Genomic DNA, 17866 nt, shown 5'->3' on the forward strand with positions numbered 1-17866 from the left:
AAATCATGCCTGACATCACAGGAATCGTTCATAAAATTTTAGCTCTCATTATTATTACAAATGGATTGAGATCAAATTACTTACATATATGTTAGGTTTAGCATAATTCTGTGATGTGACTTGATTTGCCTGTCATTATATGAAAATGGGCCCTCTAGGTTCCATTTATAGCCAGTATAGGCCAAATGGTGATTGTGGCCCCACAGTTCTATTTACTGTTCTGTCCATGGGCTGGGCTTTGGATTCTGTCCCCATTCTGCCATGTATTAGACTTGGATAAACTACTTAATTCAAATTCCACTTTTTTATTAATAAAGTGTAGAACAACAGTATATATCTCACAGAGTTGCTTTGATGATTAAATGAAGTAATGCATATATAAGGCTCTTAATAGTGTGAGACTTAGAATAGCCTCAACCAAGGTTCTCTGGTATAATCAAAAAACAAAAGTCACCCCATCTGTAACAATTTTAGCACCATTCACATAATATACATTATTGTGGAAATGAGCCAACAAATAAAATGATGGGAGAAGGGTTCTTGTGAGGGAGGATGGGGTTAAAAGATAATCTTGATTTCACAGATATGGGGGTGGAGAATAAGCATAGTGTGTGTAAGAGGCAGGATAGTGTGATGGTAAAATGCCTGAAAATGGAGTTGAATACACCTCTGCCTGAATTCAGGCTCTTCCCAACTGTTGAGGCCTTGGTTAGTTTACCAAATCTTTTGAACTATTTTCTGCAGAAGTGGGGATAATAGGATTGCTATGGGATTAAATGAGAAAATGTAATGTGCTTCCCACTGAGCCTAGGTCATAAAATAAGTCAATAAATAGTAACTAGTTACTTTTAATTATTTATAAAGAAGTATTTTCTGCATTAGAGACTTGGGCACCTCATTAAGACAACCTTTTTAAGCATTCTAGTTTCTATGCCTATGGGAAAGAGGTGGTAAGTGGAAGTAAGGACAAAAATAGGAAGTGAATTATTTCAGGGCCGGGGCAGAGGGAAAGCAGAATTAAAGCAACTCTCTTTGAATTGAGTGGTTAAAATAGCAGGCACTTGGGCGCCTGGGTGGCTCAGTTGGTTAAGCGACTGCCGTCGGCTCAGGTCATGATCCTGGAGTCCCGGGATCGAGTCCCGCATCGGGCTCCCTGCTCGGCAGGGAGTCTGCTTCTCCCTCTGACCCTCCCCTCTCTCATGTGCTTTCTCTCTCTCTCATTCTCTCTGTCTCAAATAAATAAATAAAATCTTTAAAAAAAAAAAATAGCAGGCACTTTTAGGGAGAACGCCAAGCATAAGCTCTCAGACTCCTTCCAGCTTCTTGCTTCACCCTCTTAAGCTCCAGGAAAGGACGAAATAAAGTGGTGGTCAAGCAGGCCCTGTCCGTCACCACATGGGGGAGCACTTAGGCACGTAAATATGAGCATTGTGACTTCCATCACTATGATGCAGTGACTGTGCAAGGGGGTGAAGCAGTAATACTCCCCCAGGGTCATTTTCTTCTTCCCCTCGCTTCCGGCCTGTTGGCAGAGAAAGGCCAGATGACAACCTGAAACCCAGCCAAGCCTACAGCTGTAATCGCTGGTGAGGTCAACTCCAGCAAATCAGAGGCATTGATAATCTTCTTTAGGTAGTCCTTTATTTCTCCATTCTCATCTTGATAGAGGGGTCTCAAAGTACGAATCAAGTTGAGAAAAAACAGAAACATCCTAGAGCCTCCCACTACAGTGCTGTAGTTAAGGACTCCTGCTCCATCAAGATACTTAGTCACTGGCCAACCAGGCATCTGCCAACCCATCATCTGCCAGCCAGTCCTCAGCCAACCAGTCATAAGTCAACAAGTCCTTAGCCAACCAGGAATGAATCAACTTGGCATGAACCAATCAGGCATGAAACAATCAAGCTTACCAGACATGAACCAACCAGGGATGAGCCAGCCAGGCACGAGCTCATTTGGTACGAACCAACTGGACATAAACCAACCAAATACAAGCTTACCTGACATGAACCAACTGAGCATGAAACAACCAGTCAGGAGCCAACCAGGCACATGGCAACCAGGTATGAGCCAACCAGGCCTGAGCCAACCAGGCATATGGCAACCAAGCATGAGGCAACCATGCTTGAGCCAATTCAGCACAAGTCAACTAAGCATGAGGCAACCAGGCCCAACCCAACCATGCATGAGGCAACCAGGCCTGAGCCAATGCAGTATGAGTCAATCAGGCATGAGACAACCAGGCCTCAGCCAATCAGGCACAAGTCAAGCAGGAACAAGCCAATCAGGGACAAACCAAGCAGGCATGAACCAACCAAGTCCAAGCCAACCAGGCAGAAGCCAATCAGGCATGAGGCAACCAAGCATGAATTCTTTCCGAGTAAGACCTGCAGAGGCTCATGACTGCCCAGAAATCTTGCGCCTAATTAAAGTAAGCATCTTTCTCCTTGTTCTGTGGAGTTTCATGGCATTAATTTAAGGCTGAGAGTAAGGAAGGCATAGGTTGGGTTTGAATCCTAGCTCTGCTAATTATGACCCACGTACACAACTTTCTAGAAGTTACTGAACCTCTCTAGGTTTCAATTTTCACATCTAAAATCAAGATCATAGTACTATCTATATCAAAAGATTGTTGTAATAATGTAAAATAATTACACATAAATTTCTTGACTTAAAGTAGTGGGCTCAGGAAGTGGGGGGGGGGAGATGAATTCATGGATATTTCAGGGACCTAGTATGTTGTCCGTCGTAGGGAAATTTTATCTTTAAGAGGATCTTAGAGAAAAGGAATGTTTCACTTAAATGAATGACCTATCAGTAATAGAATTTCAGGTATTAATGTATAAGATTTTAGGGTAGCAAGTCTTGTTGCTTTTAAGACCACACCTACATGTAGAAGCTAATGATTGTGCCGAAAAAAATATTCATCCAGAACAAATTTTCCATACAATTTCAGATAGTTCTTTGACTCCTGAAGCCCATCCACACCCATCCACAGACAACCTCCAGGAATTCAAGGAGTTGGGTTAAAAATGTCTGATTTAAAAAATCATTTTTAAGGAGGTAATTTTGGTTTTCCTGGAAATCATCCCAGTATATAGTAAAAGGGACAAACTAATAGCCATGGTTACTGTGCTTAAGTTCTGTGGCACTCAAACAATCACTTATGTGATGCAGAGCCTAAACAATTCCATATAAAAGTAGTAGCCTAGATTTTTAATGGAGTAAATATGAGGCTGGAATAAGGCACAGGTTGTAGATAAGGGAACCTTATAAAAAGAGTTTTGCGGGGCGCCTGGGTGGCTCAGTCGTTAAGCGTCTGCCTTCGGCTCAGGTCATGATCCCAGGGTCCTGGGATCGAGCCCCGCATCGGGCTCCCTGCTCGGCGGGAAGCCTGCTTCTCCCTCTCCCACTCCCCCTGCTTGTGTTCCCTCTCTCGCTGTGTCTCTCTCTGTCAAAATAAATGAATAAAATCTTTAAAAAAATAAAAATAAAAAAAAATAAAGAGTTTTGCAATGAAAATGTTTCCATCTACTAATTTATATATACATATATTTTATATATATATTAATTTATGTTTTTTCTATTTATCTATCATCTATCTATCATCTATAAATCCTTAAATCAGGCCACGTTCCTTTCTCTTTGATCAGAGAATGTGTTTTAATGGCCAAAATAAAACACCAAACGTTTTCTAGTGAAATCTATCTGCTGAAATGATGCTAGGTCCTATTACAGATCTGTAAGAACTGGGTTATCTATATCTTCTACTTTATTCTATCCCCACAAGTTCCCATATCATTTCTCTAACTGGCATTAATCTGCATGATCAGATCATCAATCAAAATACTACACACAATATGTTAATTATTCCAGAAGCACGTTTTTCCATGTAGAAAAAACACTTAAACTTTTTGGAGCTTAGTATCTGACACCCAGCTGGCAATTAATGAATTTATTACTGAATGGCAGTGAATCTCTCTATCCAGAAAACTTACCTTCCTTATCTTTCCAAACATCACCAAGGGAAAAATAGATCCCTGGACCCTCCCACTTCAATGAACCTGTATCTGTGGAGTTCCTGACCACATTTAATTTTAAACTTGCCTCATGTACCTGAATATAAACTAGAAGTTTCTTGGGAATAATTTTAATGAGTATTCACTAGAAAAATACTAGAAAAGCTAAATTACTTACTATTATAGACATGAGACATTATTTACTCATAGGTATGAATGTAATAATTAAGTAGCTTTGAGCTTTATGTTCCAATAATCTGAAAGTGGGCAGTGACTTGAGATCCAAACCATGTATTAATTTGAATGTGCAAAAAAATGATATAGCGAAAAGCCACATTGACAAAGTCTAAAGTTAAACTGGGAAAAACACCTCACAGGCAAACATGACAGACCTTCATAAAGTCTACTAGCTTTATTGTATATAGACTTTGTGACATCTACCTTGAATATTCAGGAACATTTTTAACTTCAACCTTTCTGGTTGTATTCAAGACTAGTTACCTGGACAGCCTATCTTCCTGAGTGAGTTATTGACATAGTTGATCTTCTCTCGACATACATTTAGATTTTAAGGTTCTAGATGACTGGAGTTAATTCTCACTCACTTTTATTAATACCAACTGGGACATCTTACGTTAATAAATGCTCAATAAATAAGTGCTCAAGAAAAACTTCATGATTATCATCTTAAGAATTTATTATTAAGCCATAAACTGAAAGTTTTCTCTACTTTGATAGGAATTGGCTTCCTGTGAAAACATGCTAGATTCAGTGAAGTTAACAGTAACAGGTAAGATGTTTTATAGTATTTTCAGAGCTAAAAAAAGAAACATGGCATAATGTACACACACATACTACTTGTACCTAGATATGTGGAAGCTGCTGTCTTTGGTACACAAAGATGATGCCATTAATAGTGCCTACATGTGCAGGACATTAGTTTGGTAGCTTTGTCAGTGAACCACTATATTTTCCCCATTTTTTAAGTATGAAATTAATATGTAAGAGCTTTTACATCTTATGGCTGCAATAGACTTCAACTAATTTTCAAAATGTAGAATGAGAAATATAACTGCTCAAAGAAAGTAAATTTAATGCCCAATACGTTGGTAGTAGCCAAATAGGATGAAATAGATAAACAGAAAATGACAGACTATTTTCAAGATATTCACTACATTTTGATAGCCAGCAATGTTAAAAGGATAGGCTAGTGTTTTACAATGAATTAGAACTTTTTAGGCAGGAAATATGAACATTAAGAGAGGATTAAAGCATATAAAATTACACACTTGGAATTCCAAATGAATTTGAGGATGGGCTTTACCATTTCTGTGAAAAGAGATAAGGACTGGAATTTTGATAGCCATTGCATTAAATTTTTAGACCACTTTGGGTAGTACTGACATCTTAACAATGTTATGTCTTATCTATGAATACAAGAGGTCTTTCAACTTACTTAGGTCCTTTTCTTTCAGCAATGTTTTTTGTAGTTTTCAGCATGCAAATATTTCACCTCTTTGGTTATATTAATTCCTAGGTATTTATTTTAGGGGCTACTGTAAATGGAGTTGTTTTCTTAGTTTACTTTTTAGTTTGTTCTTTTTGTGTATAGAAACAAAAATGACTTTTGTTTGTTGATCTTATAGATTGCAAATTTGCTGAATGCCTTTATTAGCTATAACTTTCTTTTGGATTCTTTGAGGTTTTTTATCAGTAGGATTGTGTCATCTGCAGAGATCATTTTACCTCTTTCTAATTTAGATAGCTTTTATTTCTTTTTCTTTTCTAATAGTTTTGGCTATAACTTCCAGTACAATGTCGAAAAGCAGTAGTAAAAGTGGGCATCCTTGTCTTCTTAATCTTAGGGGGGATGCTTTAAGCCATTCACCATTGAGCATGAAGTTAACGGTTTTTTATAAGTACCCTTTATAATGTTGAAGAATTTTCCTCTATTCCTGGTTTTCTGAGGGCTTTTGTCATGAAGGTGTATTGTATTTTGTCAGATGCCTTTCCTGCATCAATTGAGATGTTCATGTGTTTTTTTCCTTTTGTTAATATGATGTATTATATTGATTTCTTATGTTGAACCTTCCTCTCTTTCCTAGGATAAATCACACCATATGGTGCATCATAGTTTTTGATGTAGTGTTCCATGATTCATTGTTTGCATATAACACCCAGTGCTCCATGCAATACGTGTCCTCCTTAATACCCATCACCGGGCTAACCCATCCCCCCACCCCCCTCCCCTCTAAAACCCTCAGTTTGATTCCCGGAGTCCATAGTCTCTCATGGTTCGTATCCCCCTCTGATTTCCCCCTTTCATTTTTCCCTTCCTTCTCCTAATATCCTCCATGCTATTCCTTATGTTCCACAAATGAAACCATATGATAATTGCCTTTCTCTGTTTGACTTATTTCATTTAGCATAATCTCCTCCAGTCCCACCCATGTTGACGCATCCGGAAAGGATGCAAAAGTTGGGTATTCATCCTTTCTGATGGCTAAGTAATATTCCATTTATTTATTTGAGAAAGAAGGCCAGAGAGAGCAAGAGTGGGGGAAGGGGCAGAGGGAGAGGGAGAAGCAGATTGGGGAGCTGGCCATGGGGTTAGATCCCACGACCTGGGATCATGACCTGAGCCAAAGGCAGATGCTTAACTGACTGAGGCACTCAGGCGCCCCTTTTGTGATGTCTTTACCTGTCTTCAGTATCAAAGTAATACTGACCTCATAGAATGAGTTAGGAAATGTTTCTTCCTCTTCACACTTTTTTGGAAGAGTTTAAGGATTATGTTAATTCTTCTTTAAATTTTTGATAGAATTCACCAGGGAAACCATCTCCTGGTTCCTGACTTTACTTTGTTGAGAAATTTTTTTTTGATTACTGATTCAAACTCTTGTTACAGGTCTGCTCAGATTTTTTCTTGAATCAGTTTAGGTCATTTGTAAGTTTCAAGGAATTTGTTCATTTCTTCTGGGTTATCTAATTTCTTGGTGTAAATTTCATAGTATTTACTTATAATCCTTTTCATCTCTGTAAGGTCAGTAGTAGTGTTGCTTTATTTCTGATTTTAATTAACTTGCATCTTCTCTCTTTTTTGTCAGTCTAGTTTTCAATTTGTTGATATTTTCAAAGAACCAAATTTTGGTTTTACTGATTCTTCCCTATTGTACTTTTTCCCTTTATTTTGTTTCTCTCTGCTCTAAACTTTATCATTACCTCCCTTCAGTTAGTTTTGGGCTTAGTTTGCTCCTTTTTTCTAGTTTCTTAAGGTATAAGGTTAGATTATTGCTTGAGATCTTTTTTTTTTTTAATGTAGCATTTATAGCTGCTTTCAAGTGCATTCTATAAGTTTCAAGCACTGCTTTCAGTGCATTCTATAAGTTCCATATGTTGCATTTTCATTTTCATTCATCTCTAAGTGTTTTCTAATTTCCCTTGTGATTTTTCTTTGACCTATTGGTTAAGAGTGCATTAATTTCTACATATATGTGATATTCCTAGTTTCCTTCTGCTGTTGATTTCTAGTTTCATTCCACTGTGATTGGAAAAGATACTTTGTATGATTTCAATCTTTCAAAATTTATTGACTTGTTTTGTGGCCTAACATACGGCCTTATCCTAGACAAAGTTCCATGTGCACTTGAGAAAAATGTGCATTATGTTGTTGTTGGGTGGAGTGTACTTTGTATTTCTTTTAGGTCCATTTGATCTATATTGTTGTTCAAATAATCTAGCAAATTATTTACAGGGATACATTATTGAAATTGAAGACCTGAAGTTTCCTACTATTATTGTAGAGCTATTTTTCTATCTTCAATTCTGTCAGTATTTGCTTCATTTAGTTTGGATCTCTGATTGGTACATAAATGTTTATAAATGTTGTATCTTCTTTGTGAATTGACCCTTTTATTATTAAATAATCTCCTTGTCTCTTGTAACAGTTTTAACTTAAAGTCTATGATGTTTGATATACTACAGCCACCTCAGCTCTCTTGGTTACTATTTGCATGAAATATCTTTTTTCCATTATTTTTCACTATCAACCTTTCTCTGTGTGTGTGTTTAAATCTAAAGTGAGTCCCCTATAGACGGCATAGAGTTGGATCATTTTTTTAATCCATTATGCTCATCTCTGTCTTTTGATTAGACTATTTAATCCATTTACATTTAAAGTAAATGAGGAGGGACTTCTTCCATTTTGCTGTTTTCTATATGCCATACAGGCTTTTTGTTCCTCATTTCCTCCACTGCTACCTTCTTTTGTGTTTTGTTGATTTTTGTATTGAAATATTTTGATTTCCTTATGTGTATATTTTATAGATATTTTCTTTGTGGTTATTATGGAAATTACATTTAACATCCTAAAGTTATAATAATCTAATTTGAATTTATACCAGCTTAATTCCAATAGCATACAAAACTCTTCTCTTATACATCTCCATTTCCCTTCTTTTATGTTATTGATGTTAGAGGTTACATCTTTGTACATTATGTGCCCAATAACATATATTAATAACTAATTTTATGCAGTTGTCTTTAAATTATGTAGAAAATAAAAAGTGGAGTTATAAACAAAATTAAAATAACTCTAGCCCTTATAATTGCCCATGCATTTACCTTTAACTAGGTATCTTTACTTTTATCTTTATTTCTTTACGTGGCTTTGAGTTACTGTCTAGCTTTCTTTCATGTCAACCTGAAAGACTTCTAGCATTTTATGCAGGGCAGGTATACTGATAATAAAATCCCTCAGGTTTTTGTTTCTTTGTTTTTGGTGGTGATCTGGGGATGTCTCAATTTCTCCCTCATTTCTGAAGGGCAGTTTTGGTAGAGATACAATTCTCAGTTGATAGGCTCCCCCCAGCACTTTGAATAGATAAACTCACGGCCTTCTCATCTCCAAGGTTTCTGATGAGAAATCAGATGATAACCCTACTGATGATTCATTGTACATGACAAGTTCCTTCTCTCTTGCTGCTTTCAGAATTTTCTCTTTGTCTTTCAGCAGTTTGCTTATGTGTCTTAGTGTTGCTCGTTTTGGTTTATACTACTTGGAGTTTGTTGAGCTTCTTGGATTTGTAGATACATTAACTGATTCAAATTTGGGAAGTTTTCAGCCATCATTTCTTCAAATATTCTTTTTTCCCTTCTCTCTTATCATGCTAAGAATCTGCCTTATAGAGTGTATATTGGCCCATTTGATGGTGTTCCACAAAGCCCTTAGGCACTGTTTATTTTTCTTCATTGTTTTTCTTTCAGTTCCTGACTTGGTAATTTCAACTGTCTTATATTCAAATTCACTATTTTTTTTTTCTCCTGCTAGCTCAATTCTGATTTTGAACCTCTACAGTGCATTTGTCACTTCAGTTATTGTACATAATTATTAGCTTCAGAATTTTGGGTGGGGGTTCTTTTTTTTTTTATAATTTGTATTTTGTTACTGAGATTCTTATTTTGTTCATATATTTGTTTCCTGGTTTTGTGCCTGTCTTTCCTTTAGCTCTTTGAGCATCTTTAAGACAGTTGTTTTAGTCTTGTTCTAATACATGTGGGCTTCCTCAGGTATGTTTTCTATTGATTTACTTCATTCTTTTGAATGGGGCATAGTTTCCAATTTCTTTGTATGCCTTGTGATTTGTTGTTGAAAACTGGACGTTTGAATCTTATGTTAACTCTGGAAATAAAATTCTCCCCCTTCCCCAGGGATGGCTGTTTTTTTTTTGTTTTTGTTTTTTATTGTTATAGGGTATCTCTGTAAGAGATCAGCCTGAGTTAAATGTTTAAGGTGTTCTGAGGTCTTTTCTAAGTCTGTGTTTCCCTGGTCATGCACAGTAGCTTTCTAAATTCTCGTGTGGCTCTTTTTACATCTGGAAGCTGCTTTCATTGGTGGCGGTTGGAAAAATGGTGGCCAACTTCTAAGCTCTCACCTCAGCATTAAGAGTAGCAATCCATGAGCAGAACACAGAACTCCAGTATTTGGAGGATAAGTCCCCTAATGCCTACCCTGGCTCCAGCAATCACTCAACAATTCATGTTGCCATCTGTACAGCTGCTGCCATGAGGCAAGGGGGCAGGGGAAACTTGTAAGCCACCAGTGGGCTGATAGCTGAATTTGACCACAATTAACTGCAGTTTACCAGCCAAGCTGTCCTCTGGAAGTTGTAAGCGTTCAAATAAACTCTAGAGTTCCAGAATATTCACTGCCAGTACAGTTATAGAGGTGAAGAGATGAATTCCTGGTACTGCCTACTCTACCATCTTCCTTTTCTTTATTATAAACTTTTTAACATATTGTATATGAATTTATATTTCAGATTTACTCAGAGATGGCTTTGGGGACAATCCCCTTTTCTACTGTCTAATTGCAGAAGTACACAATCAACAAAAACCATCAGGTAAAATAAATCTGCCTCTTCTAATTTAATCTGGGGTATACTTTCTCTACCTTGAAAATGAAGAACAATTTGATAGCACAGAATTACTACTAAACAGAGTAGAAGAGTATAAGTACATAAACTTAGTTGTTTTTTATTTTTTGTTTTTTTACAGAAAATGTGTGGTATGTATTCATATATGCATAGGAAAAAATTTGGAAGAATATACATTATTAAAAGATGGCCTGTCTTTTTTTAAGATTTTGTTATAAGGGACCTAAACCTACATTATGTATTTTTTGTACTGTTTGATATTTTGTCCAGTAAGCTTTTATTAGTTTAATAAAGAAAACACTAAGATATTCAATTTTAGAGGAAAGAACACTCTTAAGATTCAAAGCATTAATCTCATTGTACCTTCTCTTCCCTCTTCTAGGCAAAGTGACTGTTGGATTTGCCATGTACTACTTTACGTATGACCCCTGGATTGGCAAGTTACTTTACCTAGAGGACTTTTATGTCATACAAGCTTACCGAGGTCGAGCTACACTTATATTATTACTTATAGTTTAAAAATTAAAATGGCATATTTTAAGGAGTAGAGATAGGGCTTCACTATAAATATGGTATTTAAGTTAGTTTATGTAACTCACTTCTATTTCATGAGACTGATCACTATCCTAGTTATCCTTGCATATGGGGAAAACTCAATCACAGATTAGAAAATGACTTTCTTTTTAGTTCCCATCAAAGCTTGAATAAGCCAAATTATCACAGCTATCCTTTTATCTTCAAAAAATGCGTTTATATTTTAGGTTGTTTTGTCTGGAAGTGAATAAGAAATATACTATATTATGAGAGTGACAGGGACTCATTTCTGCTTCACCAATCTTTAAATCCAAAATCTTTTCTATTACCTTTGGAACCACTTTACAATTAGGAAGAAGATATTAAAAACATTCATGAGTTGAGTTTCAACACAAACTATTAAGAATATATAACAGCCACATATAGGGTTTCATATTTTACTTCTTTAAGATTAAAGCAAAACTTGTTAAGTGGATTTTTAAAACTCGTGTCATTTTCCATTATCTATTTAAAAGGTCTAGGTATTGGAGCTGAAATGCTGAAGAGGTTAAGTCAGGTATGTATTACATTTAGTATTGGTATTCTGTATGTTGTCATTTTCTTCATTAAATATTATTTAACAGGGTGTAAATTAATTTATCTCACCTTGTGAACATAACCTCAAAACATACTTATTTTTTATTTCAATTAAAATAGATCTTCAAATCAGATAGTCATATAATTATATTTGAATTATGTTTAATCAAAAATTGATTTCTATGTAACCCACAACCATACTATACACCACTTTGCTATAAAGCAGAAGTAAGCAAGAGGGAGATTAGAAGGCAAATCTACCTATAAAATAGGTCCATGGTATGAATATAAGAATAGCATAAAAATGACTTCTGGGAAGTTGGAGTAGGAGCCTCCTAAGCTCATTTTGTCCCAGGGACCACACCTAGAAAACAGCCACATCAGTGCAACCAACCCAGAAAATGACCTAAAGACTAGCAGAACAGACATCGCACAGTTAATCAAAGGGAGGAGTCCACACTGAAAAGGGTAGGAGAGGCAGAGACAAGGTCAAGAACCAGATTCCTGGGGAGACTAACCACAAATGGGAGGGACACCACAAGCACACAGAAGGGAGAGGATCAGACCCCACAGCCGGCAACCCAGGCACGGGGGATCTGCATTGGAGACAAGTGCCCATAACATTTGGCTTTGAAAACCATGGGGCTTAACTTCTCGAATTTTTACAACCAGTTGGGCTTAACTCCAGGAACGTTAAAAATCAGGGGGCTTAGCGCTGAGAGTGAGAGGGCAATAGGAAATGGAGTCCCCAACCTTAAAGAGACAGCATAACAAACAACCCCACCAGGACAGAACACAGAAGCAGCAGTATGAAAAATGCCTAGGGTATCCATGAAGATTTACTTACAAATCTCAGAATATGTGCTGGAGGGGCAGGGATCTTTAGGAGACTATGCCAAGAATAAAAAAGCTGGTGGGAGTCATTTCTCTCTTCCCCAAACCCCTACTTCCCAGCCTAGATAGCTGGATACTTGTGGGAAATGGGGTATGCTGCACCTACCTTGCTAATACCATGCATCCCACCCCACATTCTCCTGTGGATCCACTCCATCCATTTCACCCCACTCAGCAGGAGTCTCTCCAAGCAGCTCCTGTCAGGTCTTATTCAAGCAGCTCTGGCAGTGACCTGCACCAGTCCAAAATGACTCCTGCCTTGTGGAGAGGGAAAGATAACCCCACACATCAGTTCGACTGCAGCCCTAGCAGCCAAACCTAGTAACTGGCAGTGCAGAGAGTGCCCTGCTGATCAGTGGGTCTGCAGCACCAGCACATGGACTGGGGGCAGGCACTTGATATGATAACTGGCCCTGTCCACCAACAAAAACCTCAGGGGTAGCAGAGGGAGAGACTTCTGCAGTTTGGGGTCACTGCAGCCATGGCACTGGGGACAGGCATCTGGTCTGCCAGCCTTGCCCACCAATAAAAGCCTCTCAAGGTACAAGGTAGGGAGAGCACCCTGCAGGTGGGTGCTACCACAGCCCTAAGAGACAAACTGGGGATAGCATTTGATTTGTTTATAGCCACTGCCCACCAACATAAGCCTCTTAGGAGACAATGCAGGGAATGCACTCTGCAGTCTGGTATGACTTCAGCCTCAGCAAACTGGGCTTAGGGCAGGCATTTTGGTCTGACTGCTGACAATGCCCAACTGTAAACCTACTGCTACAGAATGGCCCTTTAACAGCACAGGACCAAATATGGCCCACAAAAATCAAAGCAGGCCATTGCAGCCAACTGGACTGAAAGCAAATGAGGCTTAGCCACAATAGTAGGGCACACACAAACCAAATAGAAGACACCCATGAAGCACCTGGTTCTGGTGAACAGGAGACATTGTGCTACAGGGCACCATAGGACCTCTTCTTTGTAAGGCCACTACAATCAAGATCAGGAGACATAACTGATTTTCCTTACATATAAACAAACACAGAGGGTTAGACAAAATAAGACAGAGGAATATATCCCAAATGAAAGACCAGGAAAAAACCACAGCAAGAGAGCTAAATGAAATGGAGACAAACAAGTTACCTGATAATGAATTCAAACTAATGGTCCTAAAGATACTGGACTTGAGAAAAGTGGAAAATCACAGGAAAACCTTCAACAAAGAAATAGAAAACAAAAAAGTAACCAATCAGGGATGAATAATTTAATAACTGAAATGAAAAATAGACTAGAGGAAATCAATAGATTAGAGGAGGCAGAAGAACAGATCAGTGGGCTGGAGGACAGAGTAATGGAAAGCAACAAAGCTGAACAGGAAAAAGAAAAAAAAATACAAATGAGAACATGTTTAGGGAACTCAGCAACATCATCAAACCTAATAAAAATTTGCATTATATGGATCCCAAAAAGAGAAAAGAGAAGGGGGCAGAAAATTTATTTGAAGAAATAATAGCTGAAAACTTCTCTAATCTGGGGAAGGAAACAGATATTCAGATCCAGGAGGCACAGAGAGTCCCTAAGAAAATCAACCCAAGCAGATCTACACCAACACACATAATAATTAAAATGGCAATAAAGTAGTGATAAAGAGAGAATTTTAAAAGCAATAAAAGTTACATACAAGGGAAATCCCATAAGTCTATCAGCTGATTTTTCAGCAGAAACTTTGCAGGCCAGAAAGGACCGGCATGATATATTCAAAGTGATGAAAGGAAAAAACTTGCAACCAAGAATACTCATTTCATGGCTATCCAGCAAGGCTATCATTCAGAACAGAAGTAGAGATAAAGAGTTTCCCAGACAAACAAAAAGCAAAACAGTTCATTACAACTAAACCAGCCTTAGAAGAACTATTAAAGGGAATTCTTTGAGTGCGAAGAAAACATGATAATCAGGAGTAAGAAATTATGAAAGGAAAAAACTTGAGTTAAATACAAACAAACAAACAAAAAAAGCCATAGATGAATCATTTATAAAACCAGTATGGAGGTTAAAGCACAAAAACAGTAAGACCAAGTGTATCTATAAATATCAAGTCAAAGGATTCACAAAATGAAAGGGCGTGAAGTAGGACATATACATAAAATGGTGGGGGGAGGATAAAAATTTACTGCTTTTAGAATGGGTTCTTAAAAAGGGGCGCTTGGGTGGCTCAGTCAGTTAAGCATCTGTCTTTGGCTCAGGTCATGATCCCAGGGCGCTGGGATCGAGCCCCACATCGGGCTCCCTGCTGAGCAGGAAGCCTGTTTCTCCTTCTCCCTCTGCCATTCTCTCCACTTGTGCTCTCTGGCTCTATTTCTCTGTCAAATAAATAAACAAAATCTTTTTAAAAAATAGAATGGGTTCAAACTTAATCGACCATCAACTTAATATAGACTGCTACACTATATGCATGTTATATATGAGCCAAATGGAAACCACAAATCAAAAATATCTAACAGATACACAAAAAATTAAGAGAAAGGAACCCAAGCATATCACTATAGAATGCTATCAAAGACAAGGAAAGTGCAAGAGAAAAAAGTAAGAGAAGAACAGCAAAAATACCTGTAAAACAGGTAATAAATGGCAATAAGTACATACCTATCAATAATTACTTTGAATGTAAATGAACTAAATGCTCCAATCAAAAGACATAGGGTGACTGAATGGATATAGAAGCAAGACCCAATGATAAGCTGCCTACAGGAGTCTCCCTTCAGAACTAAAGTTACATGCAAATTGAAAGTGAAGGGATGGAAAGATATTTACCATGCAAATGTAAGTGAAAAGAAAGCTGGGGTATGAATACTTAGACAAAATAAACTTTAAAACAAAGACTAACAGGAGACAGAGAAGAACACTACATGATTACAAACGGAACAAGCCAACAGGAGGATATAATCACTGTAAATATTTATGCACCCAATATAGGAGTATCTCATACATAAAGCAACTATTAACAGACATAAAGAAAGAAAAACATGACATTAATACAATGATAGTAGGGGACTATAACCCTCAGTTACATTAATGGATATACCATCCAGATAGAAAATCAAGGAAACAGTGGCTTTGAATGAAACATTGGACCAGATGTATCTAAAAGATATACTCAGAACATTCCATCCCCAAATAGTGGAATACACATTCTTTTCAAGTGTATCTGAAATGTTCTCCAGAACAGATCACAGGTTAGGCCACAAAACAAGTGTCCATAAACTCAAAAAGATTAAAATTTATCATGCATCTTTTCTGACTACAATGATATGAAACTAGAAATCAAACACAAGAAAAAATCTGGAAAGAACACAAATACCTTGAGGCTACAAACATGCTATTAAACAATGAACAGGTCAACCAAGAAATCGGAGGAGATTAAAAAAAATACATGGAGGCAAATGAAAATGAAAATATAATGATCCAAAATCTTTGGGATCCAGGAAAAGTTGCTTTAAGAAGGAAGATTATAGCAATATAGGTCTACTTGATAAACTAAGAAGCTCAAATAAAGAACTAACCTTACACATAAAGGAGCTACAGAGAAAGAATAAAGCCCAAAGCCACTAGAAAGAAGAGGATAACAAAGAATGCAGCGGAAATCAATGAAATAGGGACTAAAAAAGGGGAAAAAAAAAAAAACCACCAACAATACAACAGATAAATGAAACCAGGAGCTAGTTCTTTGAAAATACCAACAAAATTGAAAACCTTTAGCCAGATTCATCAAAAAAAGGACTCAAATAAAATTAAAAGTGAAGGAGAAATAATAACCAATAATTCAGAAATATTAAGGATTATGAGAGTATTATGAAAAATTTTATGCCAACATACTGGACAACCTAGAAGAAATGGATAAATTCCTAGAAACATATGACCTTCGAAAACTGAATCAGGGAGAAATAGAGAATTTGAACAGACTGATTACTAGCAATGGAATTGAATCAAGCAATCAAAAAACTCCATACAAAAGTTAGGACCAGATGGCATCACAGGTGAATTCTACCAGACATTTAAAAGAAGAATTAACACCTTTTATTCTCAAACTATTCCAAAAAATGGAAAAGAAAGAAAAGCTTACGAATTCATTATACAAAGACAGCATTACTGTGATTTCAAAACTGGATAAAGACACTACAAAACAAGAAAACTAAAGGCAATATCTCTGATGAACAAAGATGCAAAAATCATCACAAAATACTAGCAAACCAAACCCAAATATTCATTTAAAAAAATTTTCCCTATGATCAAGTTAGATTTACCACAGATGCAAGGGTGGTTTAATATTCACAAATCAATCAATGTGATACATCACATTAACAAGAGAAAGGATAAAAACCATACAATTATCTCAATAGTTGCAGCAAAAACATGTGAGAGCAGTAATCAAAAACCTCCCAAAAAACAAGAGTCCAGGGCCTGATGGATTCCCTGAGGAATTCTACCAAACATTCAAAGAAGAAATAATACCTATTCTCCTGAAACTGTTCCAAAAAAATAGAAACAGAAGGAAAACTTCCAAACTCATTCTATGAGGTCAGTATTACCTTGATCCCAAAACCAGGCAAAGACCCCATCAAAAAGGAGAATGACAGACCAATATCCCGATGAATATGGATGCCAAAATTCTCAACAAGATCCTAGCTAGTAAGATCCAACAGTACATTAAAAGGATTATCCATCTCAACCAGGTGGGATTTATCCCTGGGATGCAAGGGTGGTTCAACATTTGCAAATCAATCAATGTGATAGAACGCAGCAAGAGAAGATACAAGAACCACATGGTCCTCTCAACTGATGCAGAAAAAGCATTTGACAAAATACAGCATCCTTTCCGGATTAAAACTTTTCAGAGTGTAGGCATAGAAGGAACATTCCTCAAGTTCATAAAATCCATCTATGAAGAGCCCACAGCGAATATCATTCTCAATGGGGAAAAGCTGAGAGCCTTTCCCTTAAGATCAGGAACTCGACAAGGATGCCCACTCTCACCACTATTGTTCAACATAGTACTGGAAGTCCTAGCAATAGCAATCAGACAACAAAAAGAAATAAAAGGTATTCAAATTGGCAAAGAAGAAGTCAAACTCTCTCTCTTCGCAGATGACATGATACTTTATGTGGAAAACCCAAAAGAATCCACCCCCAAATTACTAGAACTCATACAGCAATTCAGTAATGTGGCAGGATACAAAATCAATGCACAGAAATCGGTTGTTTTCTTATACACAAACAATATAACTGTAGAAAGAGAAATTAGGGAATCAATTCCATTTACAATAGCACCAAAAACCATAAGATACCTTGGAATAAATCTAACCAAAGAGGTAAAGGATCTCTACTCTAGGAACTACAGAACACTCATGAAAGAAATTGAAG

General features: G+C 37.0%; 1 protein-coding gene across 1 annotated transcript in view; it reads left to right on the top strand.

Annotated features, from left to right (window-relative positions):
• Positions 1 to 1724: 1724 nt before the first annotated feature.
• The window catches only part of SATL1 (spermidine/spermine N1-acetyl transferase like 1), an 18476-nt gene continuing 2334 nt past the window's right edge, over positions 1725 to 17866 (top strand). The window contains exons 1-5 of the mRNA XM_006726920.3: positions 1725 to 2431; positions 4758 to 4809; positions 10340 to 10420; positions 10836 to 10937; positions 11503 to 11543. Coding sequence (XP_006726983.3) covers positions 1877 to 2431; positions 4758 to 4809; positions 10340 to 10420; positions 10836 to 10937; positions 11503 to 11543 — 831 coding nt within the window. The 5' untranslated portion in view covers positions 1725 to 1876. The remainder of the gene's footprint in view (positions 2432 to 4757; positions 4810 to 10339; positions 10421 to 10835; positions 10938 to 11502; positions 11544 to 17866) is intronic.

This window comes from Leptonychotes weddellii, chromosome X (genome assembly GCF_054177405.1).
Source record: "Leptonychotes weddellii isolate Sample4059 chromosome X, ASM5417740v2, whole genome shotgun sequence".
Classification (NCBI taxonomy): domain Eukaryota; kingdom Metazoa; phylum Chordata; class Mammalia; order Carnivora; family Phocidae; genus Leptonychotes; species Leptonychotes weddellii.